General features: G+C 53.2%; 1 protein-coding gene across 1 annotated transcript; it reads left to right on the forward strand.

Moving 5' to 3' along the window:
* The first annotated feature begins 833 nt into the window (after positions 1-833).
* Positions 834-15,762, forward strand: DHRS7C (dehydrogenase/reductase 7C). Its single transcript, XM_008153459.3, has 7 exons — positions 834-948; positions 1,172-1,331; positions 9,371-9,483; positions 11,004-11,214; positions 12,822-12,914; positions 14,365-14,520; positions 15,515-15,762. Exons 2-7 carry the CDS (start codon positions 1,178-1,180, stop codon positions 15,721-15,723), a joined length of 936 nt encoding a protein of 311 aa, XP_008151681.2. The 5' UTR covers positions 834-948; positions 1,172-1,177; the 3' UTR covers positions 15,724-15,762.
* The last annotated feature ends 2,792 nt before the right edge of the window (positions 15,763-18,554 follow it).

The following is an 18,554-nucleotide window of genomic DNA, read 5'->3' on the forward strand; positions in this document are numbered from 1 at the left end:
AGAAATGCAGTTTCTCCACCACCACCCCACCACCACCTTATGCACTGCTCCGGGCCCCACTTCCTGGCCAGCCCAACGATCCTTCCCACACAAGTTAAGGTGTCATTATGATAGGTTTCCTGGTTTTTGATGGTGTGAGTACTTGAATTGGAGATTAGCTATTTGTGTCTCCCCATTTCTAATCCTTCCGGCTTCCCTTGTAAAATATTTGACATTTGGGATAAATTCTTAATATTCTTAACCATTAAAGATAACAATAGCCCTCTTCTTGTGAGACGGGGTCTATTCCAGGTTAACACGCAGTATCTTATTTTTCCTCCCAACAGTCCTGCAAGATAATACTGTGATGCCTGTTGCACAGGTGAGGAAGCTAAGCCTCAGTGAGATGGGTTACCATGACGAATGAGAAACGCTCCCCAAACTCTGCTCTTTCTAATAGTTCCTGTCACACCTCCAAGTGGCTTATTCTGCAACAGGCTCCATTCCATTTAACAGCTTTTCTATGCTTCTCAGCCCCAGCCAGAATAGGAAGGCCAGATGGCTCGCTGCCAGGCCAGTCTGAGCTACCCAGCAGCTACCTGATAGGAGGGCCACAGGAAGCAAGGGCAAGGATGCTCGTGCTGAAATCCCAGGTCCTGCCCCCGGATACCCAGCCTCGAACTGCGGAGGAATCTCCAATAGTCAGGCAAGCGGAGAGCTGTCGGAGTCCTGGCAAGAGCCCTGAAATCAGAGCTGGCCAGCATGTGTCCCCGACTATCAGAACAGACACTATATTTACCTTCACTGAAAGCCCTCCAGTGCACTGAGCCCTATAAATAGCCATTAGGGCCCAAGCAAGTGGCCTTAACACATGGATTTCCTTCCAAAAATGCAGACTCGTTTTAATTAAATTTATAATTAACCTTCGGGAGGGCAGGCCCCTGGATTCACGTTGCTTTCGGAGACGCCGTGAGTAATTTCCTATTTATCAGACTGTGGGGGATTAGCAGGGTGCTCGGCTCGGAAGCAGCCTGGGGCTGCACAGAGCCCGGCTCCCTGAGGGCACTCAGGGCTTGGTGCACGGGGGCCGGCACCCTGCAGCCCTGGGCCTCCACCCCCACCCCGCCCCGCCCCCTGGTGTCTTGGTCAGAAACCCTTTGCAAAGCCAGTTCCTTCTTGCCATTTCCCCCAGAACAAGATGGGGGTCACAGCAGTGCTCGCCCTGCCTCTGCTGCTCCTGGGCATCAGCGGCCTTCTCTTCATCTACCAAGAGGTGTCCCGGCTGTGGTCCAAGTCGGCCGTGCAGAACAAAGTGGTGGTGATCACCGATGCCATCTCAGGCCTGGGCAAGGGTAAGCTGCTTTCACCCCCCACTTGGTCCCACTCCTGTCCCGAGAGATAAGCAGCCGCGGGGTGGGGCGGACAAGCCTGCGAGGCAGGTGGGGGTCAAGGCCGTGTTCTCTCCTAGCGTCTGTCATTAGCCAGCAGGTCACACATTGTGCAAACCTTCTCTTTTGGAGGCTGCAGCTCCCTCGCCTGAGAAAGGAGGGCACTGAGATCTCTGCAGTTGCAAACTCACAGCCTAAGTGGTCTGCAGGTGTGACTTGTTTTGCCCTCGTAGGGTCTCCAGAAATTCTGCAATGGAGAGCCCTCAGCTGGGGCAGTGTGCCGGTTATAAGCCCAGACTTGGGAGCTGAGTTCCGTTCCTGGCTCTATGGGTGGTGTCACTTCTCTGCCTTCGATTTCTCACCTGTAAGTGGGGGTACTAGTAATCTCCACCTCACAATATTGTTGTGAGGGACTAATGAATTAATAGACAGAAAGCTCTCAGAGCAGTGGCTGGAGCTGGAGTGGGTACCGCTCAAGTGTGAGCGTGGTAAAATGACGGGCGTGCATGCTCTCATGCTCCGGTGTGCCGCACCGCGCCCCCCCACCCCGCCCCCCAACGCCGATCCTCAGGTGCCACACTCGACCTGATTCTCTCAAGCACATTACCTCCTGGCCTTAGACGCATTTATGTGTGCAGCCCCTGAATTAGAAGGCCTCAGAGGGCCCTTCCACGGGCGACATCTGTGGCGTGACGTCCTCAGGCTTGTAAGATTCTGACTCTACCCTCCTAACCATGGTGGTGCAGCCCCATACGCTACATAGTCTGGGTGTGATTTCTGCTGTTGTTTTGTTATTTTTAATCAGATGAAGAACACACCTGCCCAACATTCCTTAGGTCACTAAGCAAGTGTCCATCGAGTCCACTACATCCTGAGGGCTGAGATGTACTGCCCCTTCCAAGGAGTCCCTCTGGGGGGCTGGATGCCTAGTCCTCCCGCTGAGAATTCTCTCAGAGCCTCATTCTCGTAGGCCACCCCAATGGGAGCCCATCTTCCTGCCTTGACAATGGGCTCCATTTCAGTGGGTGATCACCTGGGGCTCACCATGTGATTTGTTTAAGTGTAAGGCAGATGAACTAGGTCCTCTGTGTGGCCCCTATGTGGGTCCCAGAAGCAACTCCCAAAGAGGATAGCCTGCATCCTTACACTCAGGGCTCAAGAGGGAGGGGGCACGAACTCCATCGTCTACGCTGAAGACTCCACAGGGACAAAGCAGGACACACACATTTGTCAACCAGACCAGACACAAGACAATGGGAAGCAACAGTTGTCCTGGGGAACTGGACCAGAGACACCCACTTACAGACACTCAGAGTCAAAGTCTCTGGGGAACCCTTGTTCTTCAAGTAGAACAGGCCCACCTAGCATCAGGCCAGCTGCACACGAGGCCCCTTCATCGCCAAGTCTTCCCTGACGCCTTAACGTTCCCTGAGGAACTGGCCTCTGGGCTCCCGGGGCTCCTCATAGAAACACACCCCGTTGGTGCCCTCCCCACACTGGATACGTGCCGGATCCATGCGCTTCTCAGTTGGTCTCTAGACACGAGCTCCCCTGTGCTGGAGACTGTTTTGGTGACCTGAGGTGTCCCCACCACCTAGCTCAAAGCTTGGTGTATAGTAAGTACCCCTCCCAAAATGTGCATGTAAGGACTATCCTCTAAAAGTGGCCATCTGATGAGAGAAGGCACTCATTTGGGTAGGTATGTCGTTATGTATTTGTTTTATTGATTTCTAACTAGATTCCAATCTGATCAGAGAACACACTCCGTGTGATTTCAATTCTTTTGAATTTGTTGAGTGTGTTTTATGGCCCAGGAAGTGAACTGCCTTGGGGAACGGCGCCTGGGAGTGAATGCACATCCTGCTGCTTTGGGTAGAGTGTTCTGCACATGTGCGTTAGGTCCTGTTGGTCAGGAGGCTGCTCGGTGCCTCCGTACCCTCTCTGGTTTTCCGTCTTACTAGACAGAGCTCCTGTTCTATCCACTGCTGAGAGATGTGCTACAGTAGCCTCTCTATTTTTTTTTAAGTCTCATTCAGCCACACATTGTACAAATCCAGTGCCCGAGGGAATACACCTCAGGGGCAAAATGGCATCTTCTGAGGTCCGTGGCCTAGTCTCTGTCGTGACTACTGTCAGTGTTGTTGTTTTTTACTGGATGGTATGGACCTCCTCCCCTACCCCCTGGAAAGAAATGCAAAGCAGAAAAAATTAAGTCCAAGTGTTTAGAAGTCACTTGAGAAGCTGGGTGTATGTGACCTTAAATAAATGCCTAGCCAGAGCATGCTGCTGACCACAGCGATTCTAGGTTCAAAAAGCCTCATTTCGCGGGTCCAAGGCAAGAAAAACGTGAGAGGCACTGAGCAGATGACACAGGCTGTGCACAGCACACAGCACAGCCCTGGGCCCAGGGAACCTGACCTGACCCGGGGGAGCAACAAGGAGCTCAGCGCCAAGCTGTTTACTAGGGAAACAGCTGTTTATCAGGACATCTAACCCTCACCCAAACCCACACCATTCAGCCAAGTCAAGAATCGAGTGACCTGGTCCCCACTGTCGCTGCAGCAAGAGTAACGCTCAAAATCCTTAACCACTGCACTTCAGAGAGCACAGCCCGGCCTGTCCATCTAGGATGCACGATGATTCATCGTTAAACATTTCTGAGATCGAGCTGATGGTCTTTCAATCAACAGCACTTCACAACATTCCCAGGCCATCTGTTTGCATTTGAATATCTCTGATGTCAGGAAGCATCTTGCAGTCTATGCCATCTTAGATTTGAGGGCTCGACTTATGTTCGCTGCCTGAAAGAGATAAAGCTTGATTCCCACTTACTTGACACCGGGTAGATGCTGTGCTGGGCTAACCTGAGAAAGAGTAAAAATAGGAACACTTGAGTACACCTAACGCCTTGCATTGGCAAGAATGACTTACCAGGTACAGTATATTTGGGACTGTGCCTTTGGGGGTTGCTGGACCAAAGCAGCGATCACACCACTGGGCCATCTCCCAGGCCTGGGAAAGGCAAGGTGCTAGCAGAGAAGAGGGGAAATGGGATGGTGGTAAGGAACACTCCTGGCTGCCCCTCCTAATGAGGTCAAGGCCACAGGTTTGGTCTGGCTCTGGGCCACAGGCTTCTCACCTGCCCCTTGCCCAGCTTGTAAGGTTGTCCCATCTTCCTGAGAGGGCGGGGGAGTATGGGCAGGTGACAGCTCTCCCCCACATGCTCCTTTCTCAGCGGGGGGCATGGGCCAAGAGGCGGCCCCGGGTGGGTTAACGTCCTGGCTTCACGCGACCAGCTGTGGACTCGGGGTAATCATTTCATGTCATTGAGCCTCACTTCTCTGGTCTGTTAAACCCCGACCAGCACGGCTGACCATCGTGGCTGCCCCACACCCAGTGGCTGCCACTCAAATTACAGCTGAGCCGCAGAAGGCTTCCTCCCTCCAAATGAATTCTGTTTCTATAAAAGCCACAGATAGCAAAGAATTTTTAAGTAAAAATAACGTAAGACATAGAACCCCACCCACTCAGGAACACTCACTCACCCTGTTTTCTTTCAGCCCCTTTCTGAAGCTCACAGGTGCAACCAGCAGGAATCAGGGCTGAGGTGACACATGCAGGGAGGGAATGACTTCTCTGCATCTTGATTTTTAAAAAAGTTATTTTGGGTTTTTTATTTTTTTATTTTTTTAAATATATTTTTATTGATTTCAGAGAGGAAGGAAGAGTGAAAGAGAGATAGAAACATCCATGATGAGAGAGAATCATGGATCGGCTGTTTCCTGCAAGTCCCCCACTGGGGATTGGAGCCCACAACCTGGGCATGTGCCCTTGACCGGAATCGATCCTGGGACCCTTCAGTTTGCAGGCCAACGCTCTATCCACTGAGCCAAGCCGGCTAGGGCTATAGTGGGTTTTTTAAATGTGTTTTTATTGATTTCAGAAAGAAGGGAGAGGGAGAAGGAGATAGAAACATCAATGATGAGAGAGAAACATCGATGGGTGCCTCCCGCACGCCTCCTACCAGGGACCGAGCCCACAACCGGGCATGTGTCCTGACAGTGACTTCCTGGTCCATCGGTCGTTACTCAACCACTGAGCCACACCAGCCGGGCTGCATTTTGGTTCTCTTAAAAAAAACAGGTAGTGCCATGCCTTTTCTGACACTACTGGCTTATGCAAAACCCTGTGGCTATAAGACACAGCGTCGGCTCAGAAATGGGACGCCCTCCAATCCATTAGTAAACGTGCCAGCTCTCATGGAAGCTGAACTGGCTTTCCCCTCTCCGCTCCTCCCGGCAGGGCAGGTCACCTGCCGATTGCTGCTCTTCCTGACCCCTCGGGGTGAAGGGGAGGGGAGGAGGGGGCAGCGGGAGAGCAGGAATCCGTCTTACCTGCCTGACACCTGGGAGATGGCACAGGTTTAAACCGAGTCTGAGTCTTCCTCTGGGGTAGTGTTGGGTCCAGCAGCGTTCTCCTGGGAACATCCGCTCACACCTTCTGTGAAGGGCTGCGCTCTGCTTGCTCAGTCACCCGGGCCCTCTGTGTGAGACCCACTGCCCTCCTGCCAGCTCCCCTTGGGCAGGATTCAAAGGAGCTCCCAACCAGTCACACCCTGCCTCTGGTCCGCTGTGGCTGTGCGGTGAGGTCTTCAACAATACAAACCCACCCCGTGGGGCAGCCAGCTCTCCCCGCCTCTGCTCCGGGGAGAGTTGGCCCATGGTCCTTTCCATTCGATTCTCAGGTCTGACTCAGACATGGGTCTGGACTCCCAGCTGGAGGGAACGAGGGAGCTGTTGACACGGGCCCACTGGCGCCTTCTCTCCAGGAGGGAGAAATGGGCAAACACATAACAGTTCTTTCCCGCAAAATTCCTTCTTCAAAGACTCCCCTCCTCTTTCTTGATCCATTTGTGTCCTATTTTTGGACACAGATGGATCTGTAAAACAGGGTTTAGTCAATTCCTTTGAAAATTTACATCATAGACTGGCCACTAACTTTGGAATTGTATATCTATTTGCTCTGGTCAAACTTCCAATTAAAATCCTGTTTCCTCAATTTGTCCTGGTCCTAATTTTTATTTATGTTTTCTGATGTAAAGGAAGCTCTTTTGAGGATACAGCTCTATAAATCATTTCTGTTATGATTTCTTCCTTTGGTGTCATGCTTAAACGATCTTTCCCCAGAGCAGGGCTATATATTCATCTCTCCTTCCTTCTAGTTCTTTTATGGTTCTGTTTTTACATTTGACTATTTAATGCATTTCAAATATTGCATCTAGACTTTTTTCCACTCCCAAATAGTTAAGCAGTGGTCCAAATACCCCTAAATAACATGTTCTTTTCACACTGATTCAACATAACTTCATTAAATACTAAATTCTTATGAACACGTGGCTCTGTTTTTAACCAAATTTTCCATCTATACTTGAGCCACCGCTTTAATTTCTGTAGCTTTATGATACATTTTAATAACGGATACAATTAGCTCTTCCCCATTATCGTTTATCAAAATGTCCTTTGCTTTTCTTGCGTATTTATTGTTCCTGCCTCAAATCCACTGCAGATGGAGTCACATCTTTATTGGACTTCACCACCCGCAATCATATGCCTCTTTCTCAATAAAATACCTGCATTTGGAGAACCTTCCGTTCTCTGTGGTCCTAATAATTCAAGGTGCCGTTGTTAACAGGTTTGTGGTGCTTTGTTTTGGAGTGTTATCGCTTTATTTGATCATCAGCAGCTAGTCCTCACCCGCATTAGCTGTTTGCAGGTTTGAAAGTGGTGACAGGCCGTAGACCCTGCTTGGTGAATCTTCATCCGCATCAGGCTTTCTGGGCCGCGGGCTGCGGTATGGGACAGTCCTGATTCCTGTGGCCCAGGCCGCTCTGTGGAGCCCGGTGTCCGTGCGCACACGTGGCGTCCCCATCTCCTTCCTGGCGACCTCCCGGGTCTCTGTGAGTGCCCGAGGGGCGCGCTTCCTGAAACCCACGCCGTGGGTGCACTTGGGAATGGCGATGGTGTAGTCTCTGATCTCGACCGCCTCCATGGCAGAATGGCCCTTCTCGCCTCCCTTTCTTGTGGGAGCCGCTCTGGCAGGTCCAGGTAGGGAAGGAAAGCAACACGGTTATTTCTCGACTCAGGTTTTCCTCCATCGGAAGAACTAACCACAGCTTCCCTCCTCCCAGCTCTGCCACACCCCCGCCCTGTTCTACGCCTCACAGGTCTCAGCTGGTCCTCTCTCCGGCCCCGTCTGCCTTCTCCTGCTCCCATCCGGCTTAGGTTGCCCGCTCCCGCACCTTAATCGAGCTCTCTCCAACACCACGACCCCCTGCCCACCGTGCTGCCCCAGCCAACTGTCTGGCTCCCTTCTCCCTTCTCTCCCCTGCTCCGGCTGCTAAGCTGGCAGGAGACTATCACAACCAGGTCACTTTGAGCCGTTACCCCCGGACCCAGCCTCTGGTGCTGCCCAGCCAACCTGCAGCGTTCTGCTTGGCGGGCAATGGGACAGTAGCAGGTACCGCCCCCCATGGTAGGTGCTGTGGCTGCCGGGGCTCAAAGACTCACCATCTGTCTGCCTGTGGTCATTGACTTGCCCAGGAGTTAAACACCCTTTGCACACACACACACACACCCACACACACACACCCGGGGAAGGCAGCACAGTGACTGGTTGGCACGGGTGCAGGAAAGGCTGGTCCGCCTGCCTCCAGGGAGAACAGCTCTGTGGTTGGATTTGCTCCAGAGCCTTCCTTGGATCCAGCCACGGCCGGACTTTACCCGGGACCCCACCCTGGCCTGGCACTACCCCGCGGCCTAACTCCTGGTAGGGTTTCCCTGAAGAGCACGCTCAGTAAATCCTGGCCACCCCGGTTCTGCTTCCAGGGCGCCCAACCAGGGGACGGCCTCCTAGGGCTACTGTAAGAATTAAATGGGCTAATTCGTGTGCATCTCCTTTAAGAGTCCCTGGAACAACTAAACTCCCAAGCTATGTTAGCTTTCATTGTTCTTAAACAGCAGTGTTATTGCTGCGCAAGAATGCAGTGTGTCTACCAGCCACTGCCCAGTTGAGAAAGTCCTGTATTGGGTGAGCTGGGAGTGAGTCCAGAGTCCAATTAACTAGACAGAAGGCAGGTTTACTTTTTTAATAAAAAGAACCCTGGCTGGAGTATTGATCTACAGAGACTCTGTAAAGAAACCTGGTGCCATTTGGTCCGAAAAATACATAGGCTGTTCCCAATATCTTAAGACTGAGATGTATTTAGGGCTGTGGTCAGGAGGCCTCGGTGGGCAGGGTCCTCGTTCTGTCCAGTTTAAGGAAGAATGTTCTAATAATCAGAGCTCACCTGTGAACAAAGGGCTGTTTCCCCCCACGACGGGCTCCCTGTCACAGGAGGCCACACACCAAGGCAGCAATGAGAACAGATCCCAGCCCAGGGAGGAGGTTGAGTGAAATGACCTCTAAAAGACCTCAGGGTCCTAAGACTTTTAGATTCTTTGCATTTCTTCCCCCCCTCCCCCCCACGCCGCCCCTGCTTCTTTTTTCTTTATTGATTAAGGCCATGGTTGGCAAACTGCGGCTCGCGAGCCACATGCGGCTCTTTGGCCCCTTGAGTGTGGCTCTTCCACAAAATACCACGGCCTGGGCGAGTCTATTTTGAAGAAGTGGCATTAGAAGAAGTTTAAGTTTAAAAAATTTGGCTCTCAAAAGAAAGTTCAATCGTTGTCCTGTTGATATTTGATTCTGTTGACTAATGAGTTTGCCGACCACTGGATTAAGGTATGTGTCCTTATCCCCCCATTGCCCTCCCACCCCACCCCCATTCATGCCCTCACCCCCCTGGTGTCTGTGTCCACTGGTTAGGCTTCTATGCATGCATACAAGTCCTTTGGTTGATCTCTGAGATTCTTTGAATTTTTGAATTTGCAATGCAGAGGGGCCCACCATCCGTGGCTCCATCCACACAGTGCGCCGCGCCCTGCCCTCCTTCCTTCTTCCCACAGAGTGCGCCCGGGTGTTCCACACGGGCGGCGCGAGGCTGGTGCTGTGCGGGAAGAACTGGGAGAGGCTAGAGAACCTCTACGATGCCCTGATCAGCGTGGCTGACCCCAGCAAGGTGAGGCCTCCGGCGGTCAGCTCGGACCACTCCCGGGTGCCCTTAACCTTCATGGGTTGTTAAAGAGCAGCTCTTTGGTCAAATGGGGGGAAATGTGGTGATCACTTTGGGGGGATGTAAGGCAACGGCCTCACTAATCTTGACACAGCATGTCTGCCAGTCATAGGGGTCAATTCACTGGTCACTGGCCAGGCCAAATTGTGTCCTCTAGCCATTGACTCCCAACCCCCACCCCATTCTCTTTAAGTCAGAGCCAGAGAGGGTCCAGAGAACCCACAGGCATAACAGCTCAAATGATGTTTTCTTCAAAGAGACCAGTGGGATGAAACCCTCCTAAGAAGTCACCTGGGAGGGGACCACGTGTTTCAGCGTCACTGCCCTCCTCAGAGCGTCTCCTGAGCGCTGTCTGGGAAACTGCCTTCAGCTCTCTTCGGGATTTTTTGAATCTTTGCCCGTGATGTTGAACTTGGTTTTTGGAAATAGCCAACAATAAGTCAGACCTAAGTGTGGTATATGGAAAGGTGGAACACATGACCCTTCCAGGTGTGTTTCCCGGGATGTTCTTAGGGAACGAGTGAACACGAGGTTCTGAGGGCAGTGGTGGGGGAGCTGCTGAGTAAGCCACGCTTGTCTGGCTGATCACTTTCCCACGGGACTTTCCCGAGCCTTTGACATGCTGATGAGGTGCATTGTGTACCTCCTAAAAGGGTATGTAATTTCCCAAACAAATTTGGTCAGGAAACCCTCTTTTCAAGGGTGTATCTCAGGGCTAGCGTTTGTTAACCACTGCGATTGTTTTTACCACATGGTATCATCAATTTTCCCATCCCTATCCCTCTAAACATGAGTCTCCATGACAGCACGTGTTTAGGGCTCCCCACCATGCCTGGCTACAAAGCTGGCTGCGGGCAGTCACAAAACAGTCACTGATGCGAAGTGCCGCCTCGGGAACAGAGTCAGTAATATCGTGGTAACGCTGCAGATGTCAGGGAGGTACTAGACTTACCGGGGGATCACTTTGTAAGCCATATAATGTCATTATGCTATACACCTGAAGCTAATAGAATATTCAATGTCAAGTGCAATTGAAAATTAAAGGGAAAAAGTTTTTTAAGCCAGATGTGGCTTGTAAGCCATTTTGGAAAGCATTTTCCGGAAAGCTCAGACACGTTTTAAATAACGGCAGCACCCCTGGAACCAGGACACAGCCCGTGTGAAGGGCCACGTTCACGTGGATCGGGCGCTGTGGCCCCGGGGCCAAAAGCACAGACTGACGGCTGCATGTTGGCACGTTTGCATTTGTGCTGCTGCTGCAGTGGCTCTGGCCCCCAAGGACGCACCCCGCATCACTTTCCTCCCGCCCGTGGTCACTTCTGCTTTTCCCTCACCAGTTTTCAGAGTCATTTCATGTGTCTGAATTTCTGAATTTAAAAAGGGTGGCTCTTCGGTGGAGGGGCCCCAGAGTGGGAAGAGGAGGTGCTGTTCCCACGCGTGTCTTGACTGTCTCGTTGATTCGGCAGACGTTCACCCCAAAGCTGGTCTTCTTAGACCTGGCGGACATCAGCTGTGTGCAGGACGTGGCCAAAGAGGTCCTGGGCTGCTACGGCTGCGTGGACATCCTCATCCACAACGCCAGCGTGAAGGTGAAGGGGCCAGCCGACAAGATTTCCCTGGAGCTGGACAGAAGGGTCATGGATGCCAACTACTTTGGGCCCATCACACTGACCAAAGGTCTCGTGAGTTTGACCTTCCTCTGGATTTCTGGGCCACCCGCCGCGAGAGAGGGCTCCTTTATGTAGACAGACGGTCATCCAATTCCAGAAGGCGTCTCCAGCCCCTCAGAAAAATCCCTACTTATTTGGTGAAAGCCTTCGACGTTCTGACTGTAAATGCTGACGGGAGGAAAGGGGCTTTGGAAGTATCTTCCTGGTCTATCCAACCTCCCTCTCTGTGAGGCCCGTCCCCAAGCCCTTCCCTTCCCGCCCCCCATTATATCCATGGCTCCCTTCCGACCCCATCCCATATCTCTGCACATTGTCTTCTTGCTCTGCATCGATTTCCACCTATCAGCCTTGCAGTTGATCTGCTTCTAACCATGACAGTTTTTGTAAAGGTAGAGCTTCTATCCTCAGCAATGAAAAGGAAAACAGTTTATCCCCAAAGTACAAGAGGACCCAGAATACTGTCGCTCCCTTTGCAAGACACAGGGAGGGCAGGAATCCCTTTTAAGGGTCAAGTGGTGGTTCCTGGGTGAGCATTTTTCACTGCCAGGTTCAAATGCAGGTCTGAAGCCGAGGGGGGTTGGGGCTGGAGAGGACATGGGATAGAACCAAGAGTTGAAGTCCCTTCCCCACAAAAAGGTTAGCAAAGCAGAACCCCAAGAGGGAGCGTCTAAGCATGGAGAATTTCTACGTGTAGGGAGTGGGGTTCCCTGGTGGAGGCTGAGGGAGCAGGATTTCGCAGCCAGGATCTCCATGCTAATGGCTACGATGACACAGAAGGAAAAAATATGTCACACAGAAAGATGGCCTCCCAGAGCTTCTGACATGGTGCCCAGAGATAGCAAGAACCTCCGGCCCAGTCCCCGGGGACACACCATGCTGTGCCCTTCAGTTAACCTCGGGAAGGTCAGAGTTCGTGGAGATCCAAGTGAGGAATGCACAGTGGAGTGGGGAGGCCAGGGCTGGGTGTCTCCCTGGCTGCGCCTCTAACGTGCCGAGCCTGGACTCCACTCCCTGGTCGGGTCTCCAGGCGCCTGCCTCGAACACGCAGGCCCCGGATTCAGTTGGCCATCAGAAAGTTGAGTCTTTTAACTTTTGCCAGATCCCTCTTCCACCTGAATTCTCTCCATTTTAAAGTAATTTGTTTTGGGAGGAAATCTTTCTAATACCACCATAAACTAGAAGCCCCTTTCTCTCCCCATAAATAGAAGAAAACCTGAAATCAAAACAAAGTAGAAAATTCTCCCAAGAGCTGAGGTCTTCCCTCTCTTTGTTAAAAGATTAGCACACGCAAGAGGTGCTGAAGACACATTAGATCCAACAGCAGACTTCCTACTGGCGGTGAGGGGAGAACTGAAAAGGGGTTACCTCCCTCGCTATTGAAATCGTGTCACTGCGCACATGGGCGGGTCATTTAAAGGCACCCAGCAGTTCACCAGTTGAGACCAGCCCACTCTGAGGAAAACTGGACAAGTGATGGCTGAGGGTCCGTTCCATACTCATCCTGTCACCAGGGAGACGGAGGAGCCCTGAAGAAATGGGCCTGGGGGAGGTCTGCCTGTTACTGCCGACTTGCTCTCAGATTTTTAACCTTGACCATTGTCCTGTGCTTTCCAGTCCTGCTTCCCAACATGATCTCCCGGAGGACGGGCCAAATCGTGTTAGTGAACAACATCCAAGGCAAGCTCGGAGTCCCATTCCGTACAGCCTGTAAGTTGCCAAGGCAAACATGTTCTGTCTTCCATGTTTTATAGGACGAGAGGTGTTGTGTCAAGGACCAGGCCTACGGTCCCATGGGAGAAGGCCCCAAAGTGGAATGGTCTGTTGCGTTTTCTCTCATCCTTTCAGTTCCTATTTTGAGCACCGGTAGCCTGAGAGTGGCTCCGGTGGACACGGAGACAGGAACGTAAGGGCCCGCTCCCCGGGGCTCCTGCCTCAGTGTCAGGACACGCCCTGGCTGAGCGTGATCAGTGCCAGACGAAGCCCACACTCCGGACAGGGGTGCACAGCCCAGCCCATCGCCGCTGGGACTTCACATTTCACACAGACGGAGGCGTACCATGCGAGGGCCTTCGGGGCCGGCTTCCTTCACTGAGCTGGATGCTTCAAGGTTCGCCCGGGGCACGTGTCAGAGCTCCGTTCCTTTTTATGGCTGAATGCTATTTCATTGTATGGAGAGACCACATTTTATGTATCCACTCATCAGCTGATGGACGTCTGGGTTGTTTCGACTTGGGGCCATGATGAATGATGCTGCTGTGAACATTCATGGACCAGAATGTTCTTTTCTTTTTATTAAATATATTTTTATTGATTTCAGAGAGGAAGGAAGGGAGAGAGAGATAGAAACATCAATGATGAGAGAGAATCATTGATCAGCTGCCTCCTGCACGCCCCCTACTGGGGATCGAGCCTGCAACCCAGGCATGTGTCCTTGGCTGGAATCGAACCTGGGACCCTTCAGTCCGCAGGCTGACGCTCTATCCACTGAGCCACACCAGCTAGGGCGACACATGTTTTCATTGCTCGTGTGGGAACTCCTCATAGTTTAAGGAACTGCTGGACTGTTTTCCAAGGCAGCTGCCCCATTTCACAGCCTTCCTGGCGAGGAAGGGGAGCTCACGCGTGGGCCAGGCACGTTATAGACGTCTCATTCGATCTTCACAACTTGGCAAGGGTCATATCATCCCCATATTTTAAAAAATATGTTTTTATTGATTTTTAGAGAGAGGGGAAGGGAGAGGGATAGAAACATGGATGAGAGAGAAACATCCACCGGCTGCCTCCTGCACGGCCCTTACTGGGGAGCGAGCCTGAAACCCGGGCATGTGCCTTGACCGCGAATCTCTTCATAACCTCTTGATTCATGGGTTGACACTCAACCACTGAGCCACACCAGCCGGGCCCATCCCCATTTTAGAGATAAGAAAACTGAGCCTCAGAAATGTGAAGTGATTTGCCCGAGGCTGCGCAGTGGGCAAGCGGGCCACCCCGGCTCTGGCCCTGCCGCTCCCATCACAGGGCTGCTCTCCTCCCCCAGGAAGTGAGTCCCAGGCCCCTCCCAGCTGAGCTGGTAGGGCTGTGTGCTAGGCGCCCTGGTCCCATGCTCTCCCCAAAGCGGGGTCGCGCCCTGACCACCGCTGGCTGCTTTCCCTCCCAGACGCTGCCTCCAAGCACGCGGCGCTCGGCTTCTTCGACTGCCTCCGAGCCGAAGTGGAGGAGTACGACGTGGTGGTCAGCACCGTGAGCCCGACGTTCATCCGGTCCTACAACGTGCACCCGGCCCAGGGCAGCTGGGAGGCCTCCATTTGCAAATGTGAGCTTTCCCCGGGAAGCCAGAGGAACAGTGGGGAGGGCTGGGGGCAAAGCGGGGGGCCATAGGGGGTGCCTTCAGGACAGCCTGAGTTTATTGGGCCCGGGGGAGGGGACGGGTGTCTTCCAGAAGCATGAGGCTGGGGGGTGGGGTCCTTGCACCACCTAATGGCAGGGAGGGGCCCCAAAACTCAGACCAGAGGCTCCAGGTCGAGAGAATCCTAACCTGCAGCCCGCAGACCGGGGCCAGCAGGGCTCAGTCGCTCACAGGCTCTGTGACCGTGGCCATGCAGCGGCCTGTCTCTGAGCCTGTTTCCCAGGTTTGGTCGTTGAGAACAGCCTGCTCCCCTCTCCCTAGAAGAATAGGGGCTGAGAGTCTGGAGCCAGGCTGCTGCCTCTGAAGCGTGCCTCTGTCACATGCTAAATGTTTGAGCACAGCAGTTCCCCTCACCTCCTGCCTCGGTTTCCCGTCTAGAAAATGAGGGATGGTGCTATCCACCTCATGGAGTCATTGGAGGAGTGAGGGCTCGCTCTGGCTCCTAGAGGGTTTGAGCAGGTCCCAGCACATTATTATTGTTGTTAAGCTAGAATGCTCTGCATGCTGCCCTCGGCCCGCGGCTCGGTCCACATTAGGGAGTCAGGGTGAACCCCGATGGGGGGTGAGTCCAGGAGGCAGATCACAGCTCCACAAGCAGCAGTGACCAGCAACATCCCCTGAGTTCCCCCGACGCCTTTAGATTTTCCCAGCTCCTTCTCATCCCTTCTACGGTTCCTGTGACGTTAATAGGGCAGGAAGCTGCGCCCACTTTACAGATGAGGAAGCCGAGGGGCAGAGGCGTAAAGTGTCTGCCCAGGGCCTCCGGCCAGTGGAAGGCAGAGCTGCCCTGAGCCCCTGGCTCCAGGCTCGGCACTCCCGGCCCTGTCTTTGGGCGCCGAGGGGCCTGACCAGCTTGCTCCTGCGGAGGCTCGAACCCGTGCCCTCCGCTGGGGCTCTTCAGTCTTTTCCAGGAAGCTGACCTATGGGGTGCACCCCGTGGACGTGGCCGAGGAGGTGATGCGCACGGTGAGGCGGAAGAAGCAAGAGGTGTTCATGGCGAACCCCATCCCCAAGGCCGCCGTGTACGTGCGCACCTTCTTCCCCGAGTTCTTCTTCGCTGTGGTGGCCTGCGGGGTGAAGGAGAGGCTCAGTGTCCCCGAGGAGGGCTGACACGGAGGGCCGTGGCTCACCGGACGGGAATAAAGGCTTTCCCGCAGGCGCCGGTTCTTCTGTCCTCTCGGCACTGGGGGCCCCACACAAGCCCCTCCGCCCCCAATCTGTCCTCCTGGTGGGAGATGCTCACCATCCTGGCAAGGATTGGCCCGGGGGCCTCTGGGCGTCTCCACTTGACATTCCCGGGACACACTTCCAGAAGCTTCTTGACTCTGTAGGGTGACATCTGAGCAGAAAACAGGAACCAGAATGGACCTACCACCACACACACACACACACACACACACACACACACAGCCTGCCTAGGAACTCACTCAGAAAACCACTCCCATTTCAGTAAGGGCCACTTGCCCACCTCAGCCCCCAGGAACAGGCAGGGCTTGGCAACCCTAAGGCAGCCCTGCCATGTAGACCTTCCTGCAATGATGTGTCACCGTGAGAAACCTTTAAGCCTGCAGGTAATGTTTCTGAGCTTATTTGAGCCAAACTGATGACAACTGTTGGGAAGCAAAATCTCAACAGAGTGAGAAAGTGCTCCAGAGAATGGCAGCTTCGCACCTTATTTTACACATTACTAGAGGCCTGGTGCATGAAATTCGTGCACTCGGGGGGGGGGAAGCCCTCTCCAATCCGGGACCCCTGGGGGATGTCTGACAATCCTGGACCGCTGGCTCCTAATCGCTCACCTGCCTGCCTGCCTGGTCGCCCCCAAGAGCCCCTTCCCTGCTGGTCTGGTCACTCCTAACTTTTCCCCCCACCCCCGCCGGCCTGGCCACCCCTTACTGCCCCCCTGCTGGCCTGGTCATAGGCAGCCATCTTGTGAGAGCGTGAGGGTCAATTTGCACATTACCTCTTTATTATATAGGATTATTATATAGGATAATCAAAGGAGGAGGTGAAAGGGGTTACAGGAAGTCCATTGGTGATAGATCAGGGAGGCGGGGAAATCTCTAGGAATGGATAAAAAGTAAAATGAATAGACACATACTTCTCTTCCATTGGTGGGTATAGGAGAGTTAGCAGTTAACAATTAACACGATCACAAAGCAATGCGGGGATTTGTGGTCTCTGCTCTGGTGCAGTGAGGGCTGGAAAAGGGAAGTTACCTGACATCCTAAAGGTATGTCATCGTAGATGCAACAGGACAACAGACAGGCTCAGTTAAGGTAAAGACCGACCTTTGTCAGGGAAGATGCCGGCCCAGGACACGCCCACCCGCCATGACTCGCTTTCAGTCACAGAGTTTTCAGTCAGACCATCCTATGTGGTTCCTTTCGGCCTCTGCGTGCAGGACCAGCCGGCAGGCCTCCCCTGAGCTTGTCAGGTGAGCAGGGGCCCCTCCTTGTCCAGTGGAAACATCCTGTCATCTGCCTTTTTCAACACGACAGCCGTTAGCCGCACGTGGCTGCTGAGCCTCGAAATGCAGCCTGTGCAGCTGCGAAACGGGGTTTCTCATTTTGCTTAATTCTAATGAACCCGAACGGCAGCAGCCACAGGTGGCTGGCAGCTCCCGCGGGCAGCGGCGCAGAGCTGGGATTCTCGGTCCTGGCAGCGCCTCTGAGTGAGCCCCTTCCCTAGACTTCATTGGCCGGAAGGGGGGCCCAGGCATTGCTGTTTTTATCAAGTTCCTCAGCTGATTGTAAGGGGCAGTGAATGCTCAGAACTCCTGCCCCGGGGCACCCACCGCCTCCCAGCCTTTGCTTACATCCTCAAAGCAAACCTCCCTGGACACTGCCACCCTTGTCATTGGTGGGTGTTTCTCTTCGTTTAGTTTTTCTTACACAAAACGGTTAGTGATTCTTGGGACCTTGCAAAGTGTAGGGGCACACTTTTTGCATCCATATTGTAACCGCTTATTCAAACCTTTCTATATGAGATGAAAGGGGGCTCAAATTTGCTATTTACAAAACAAACATGCATATGGTACACATATGCACTTGTATAAACCTTATTTTTAAATGTATTTTTATTGATTTCAGAGAGGAAGGGAGGAGAGAGAGATAGAAACATCCATGATGATAGAGAATCATTGATTGGCTGCCTCCTGCATGTACCCCACTGGGGATCGAGCCCACAATCAGGGCATGTGCCCTGACCGGGAATCACAGCGCCACCTTCTGGTTCATAGATTGACACTCAACCACTGAACCACACTGGCTGGGCTGTAAATTTTATTTAAAAAGCAAAATACCTAGGATCGCGATATCACCAAGGAACCTGGCCCACCCGGGGACAAGGCTGGTGGTTGGGATGTGGCATCAGAATTCAGGAGTCAGCTAAGCAGCAGGTGGGACAGGCCTAGAGGCAGCAGATAATGGTCTATTTTTTGAGAGGTCTTGTTATTGCTGTTGAGGGAGCTGGCTGCTAGAGGGGTGCTCAGACCAGCATCATTGGAGGGCAGGTGGGAGCTTAGGGCTGGAGGGGGAACAACAGCAGCGTTAAAACAACAACAACAACCAAAAAACACCGCTAACACGTGATTGGAGGCCAGAGACAGAGATGACAGCTTCAGGATGAGTAGGCCTGGAGCCGGGGCCACGGGCAGCCAGTCCTGAGGATGCACTAGGGCTGGGCTCCGGCCACGCTTGGCCATGACCCAGACTCAGGTGGTGGGGCTCTGCCTCCTCTCAGGTAGTTTATTGGAGTGGGGCCCAGGGAATGATCCTTGGATGGGGGTAGGGGGTGGACAGGCAGGGAGGGACTGCGTCAGGGACGCATCCACACTGGCACTGAGCTGCATTCTGGGAAGGCAAGAACTTGGAGAAAGACCTCAGACCCCGGATTCCCTGAAAGGACAGCAAGGAGAGGAAATAAGGACCTCCCATGGC

This window comes from Eptesicus fuscus, chromosome 20 (assembly GCF_027574615.1).
Source record: "Eptesicus fuscus isolate TK198812 chromosome 20, DD_ASM_mEF_20220401, whole genome shotgun sequence".
NCBI lineage: Eukaryota > Metazoa > Chordata > Mammalia > Chiroptera > Vespertilionidae > Eptesicus > Eptesicus fuscus.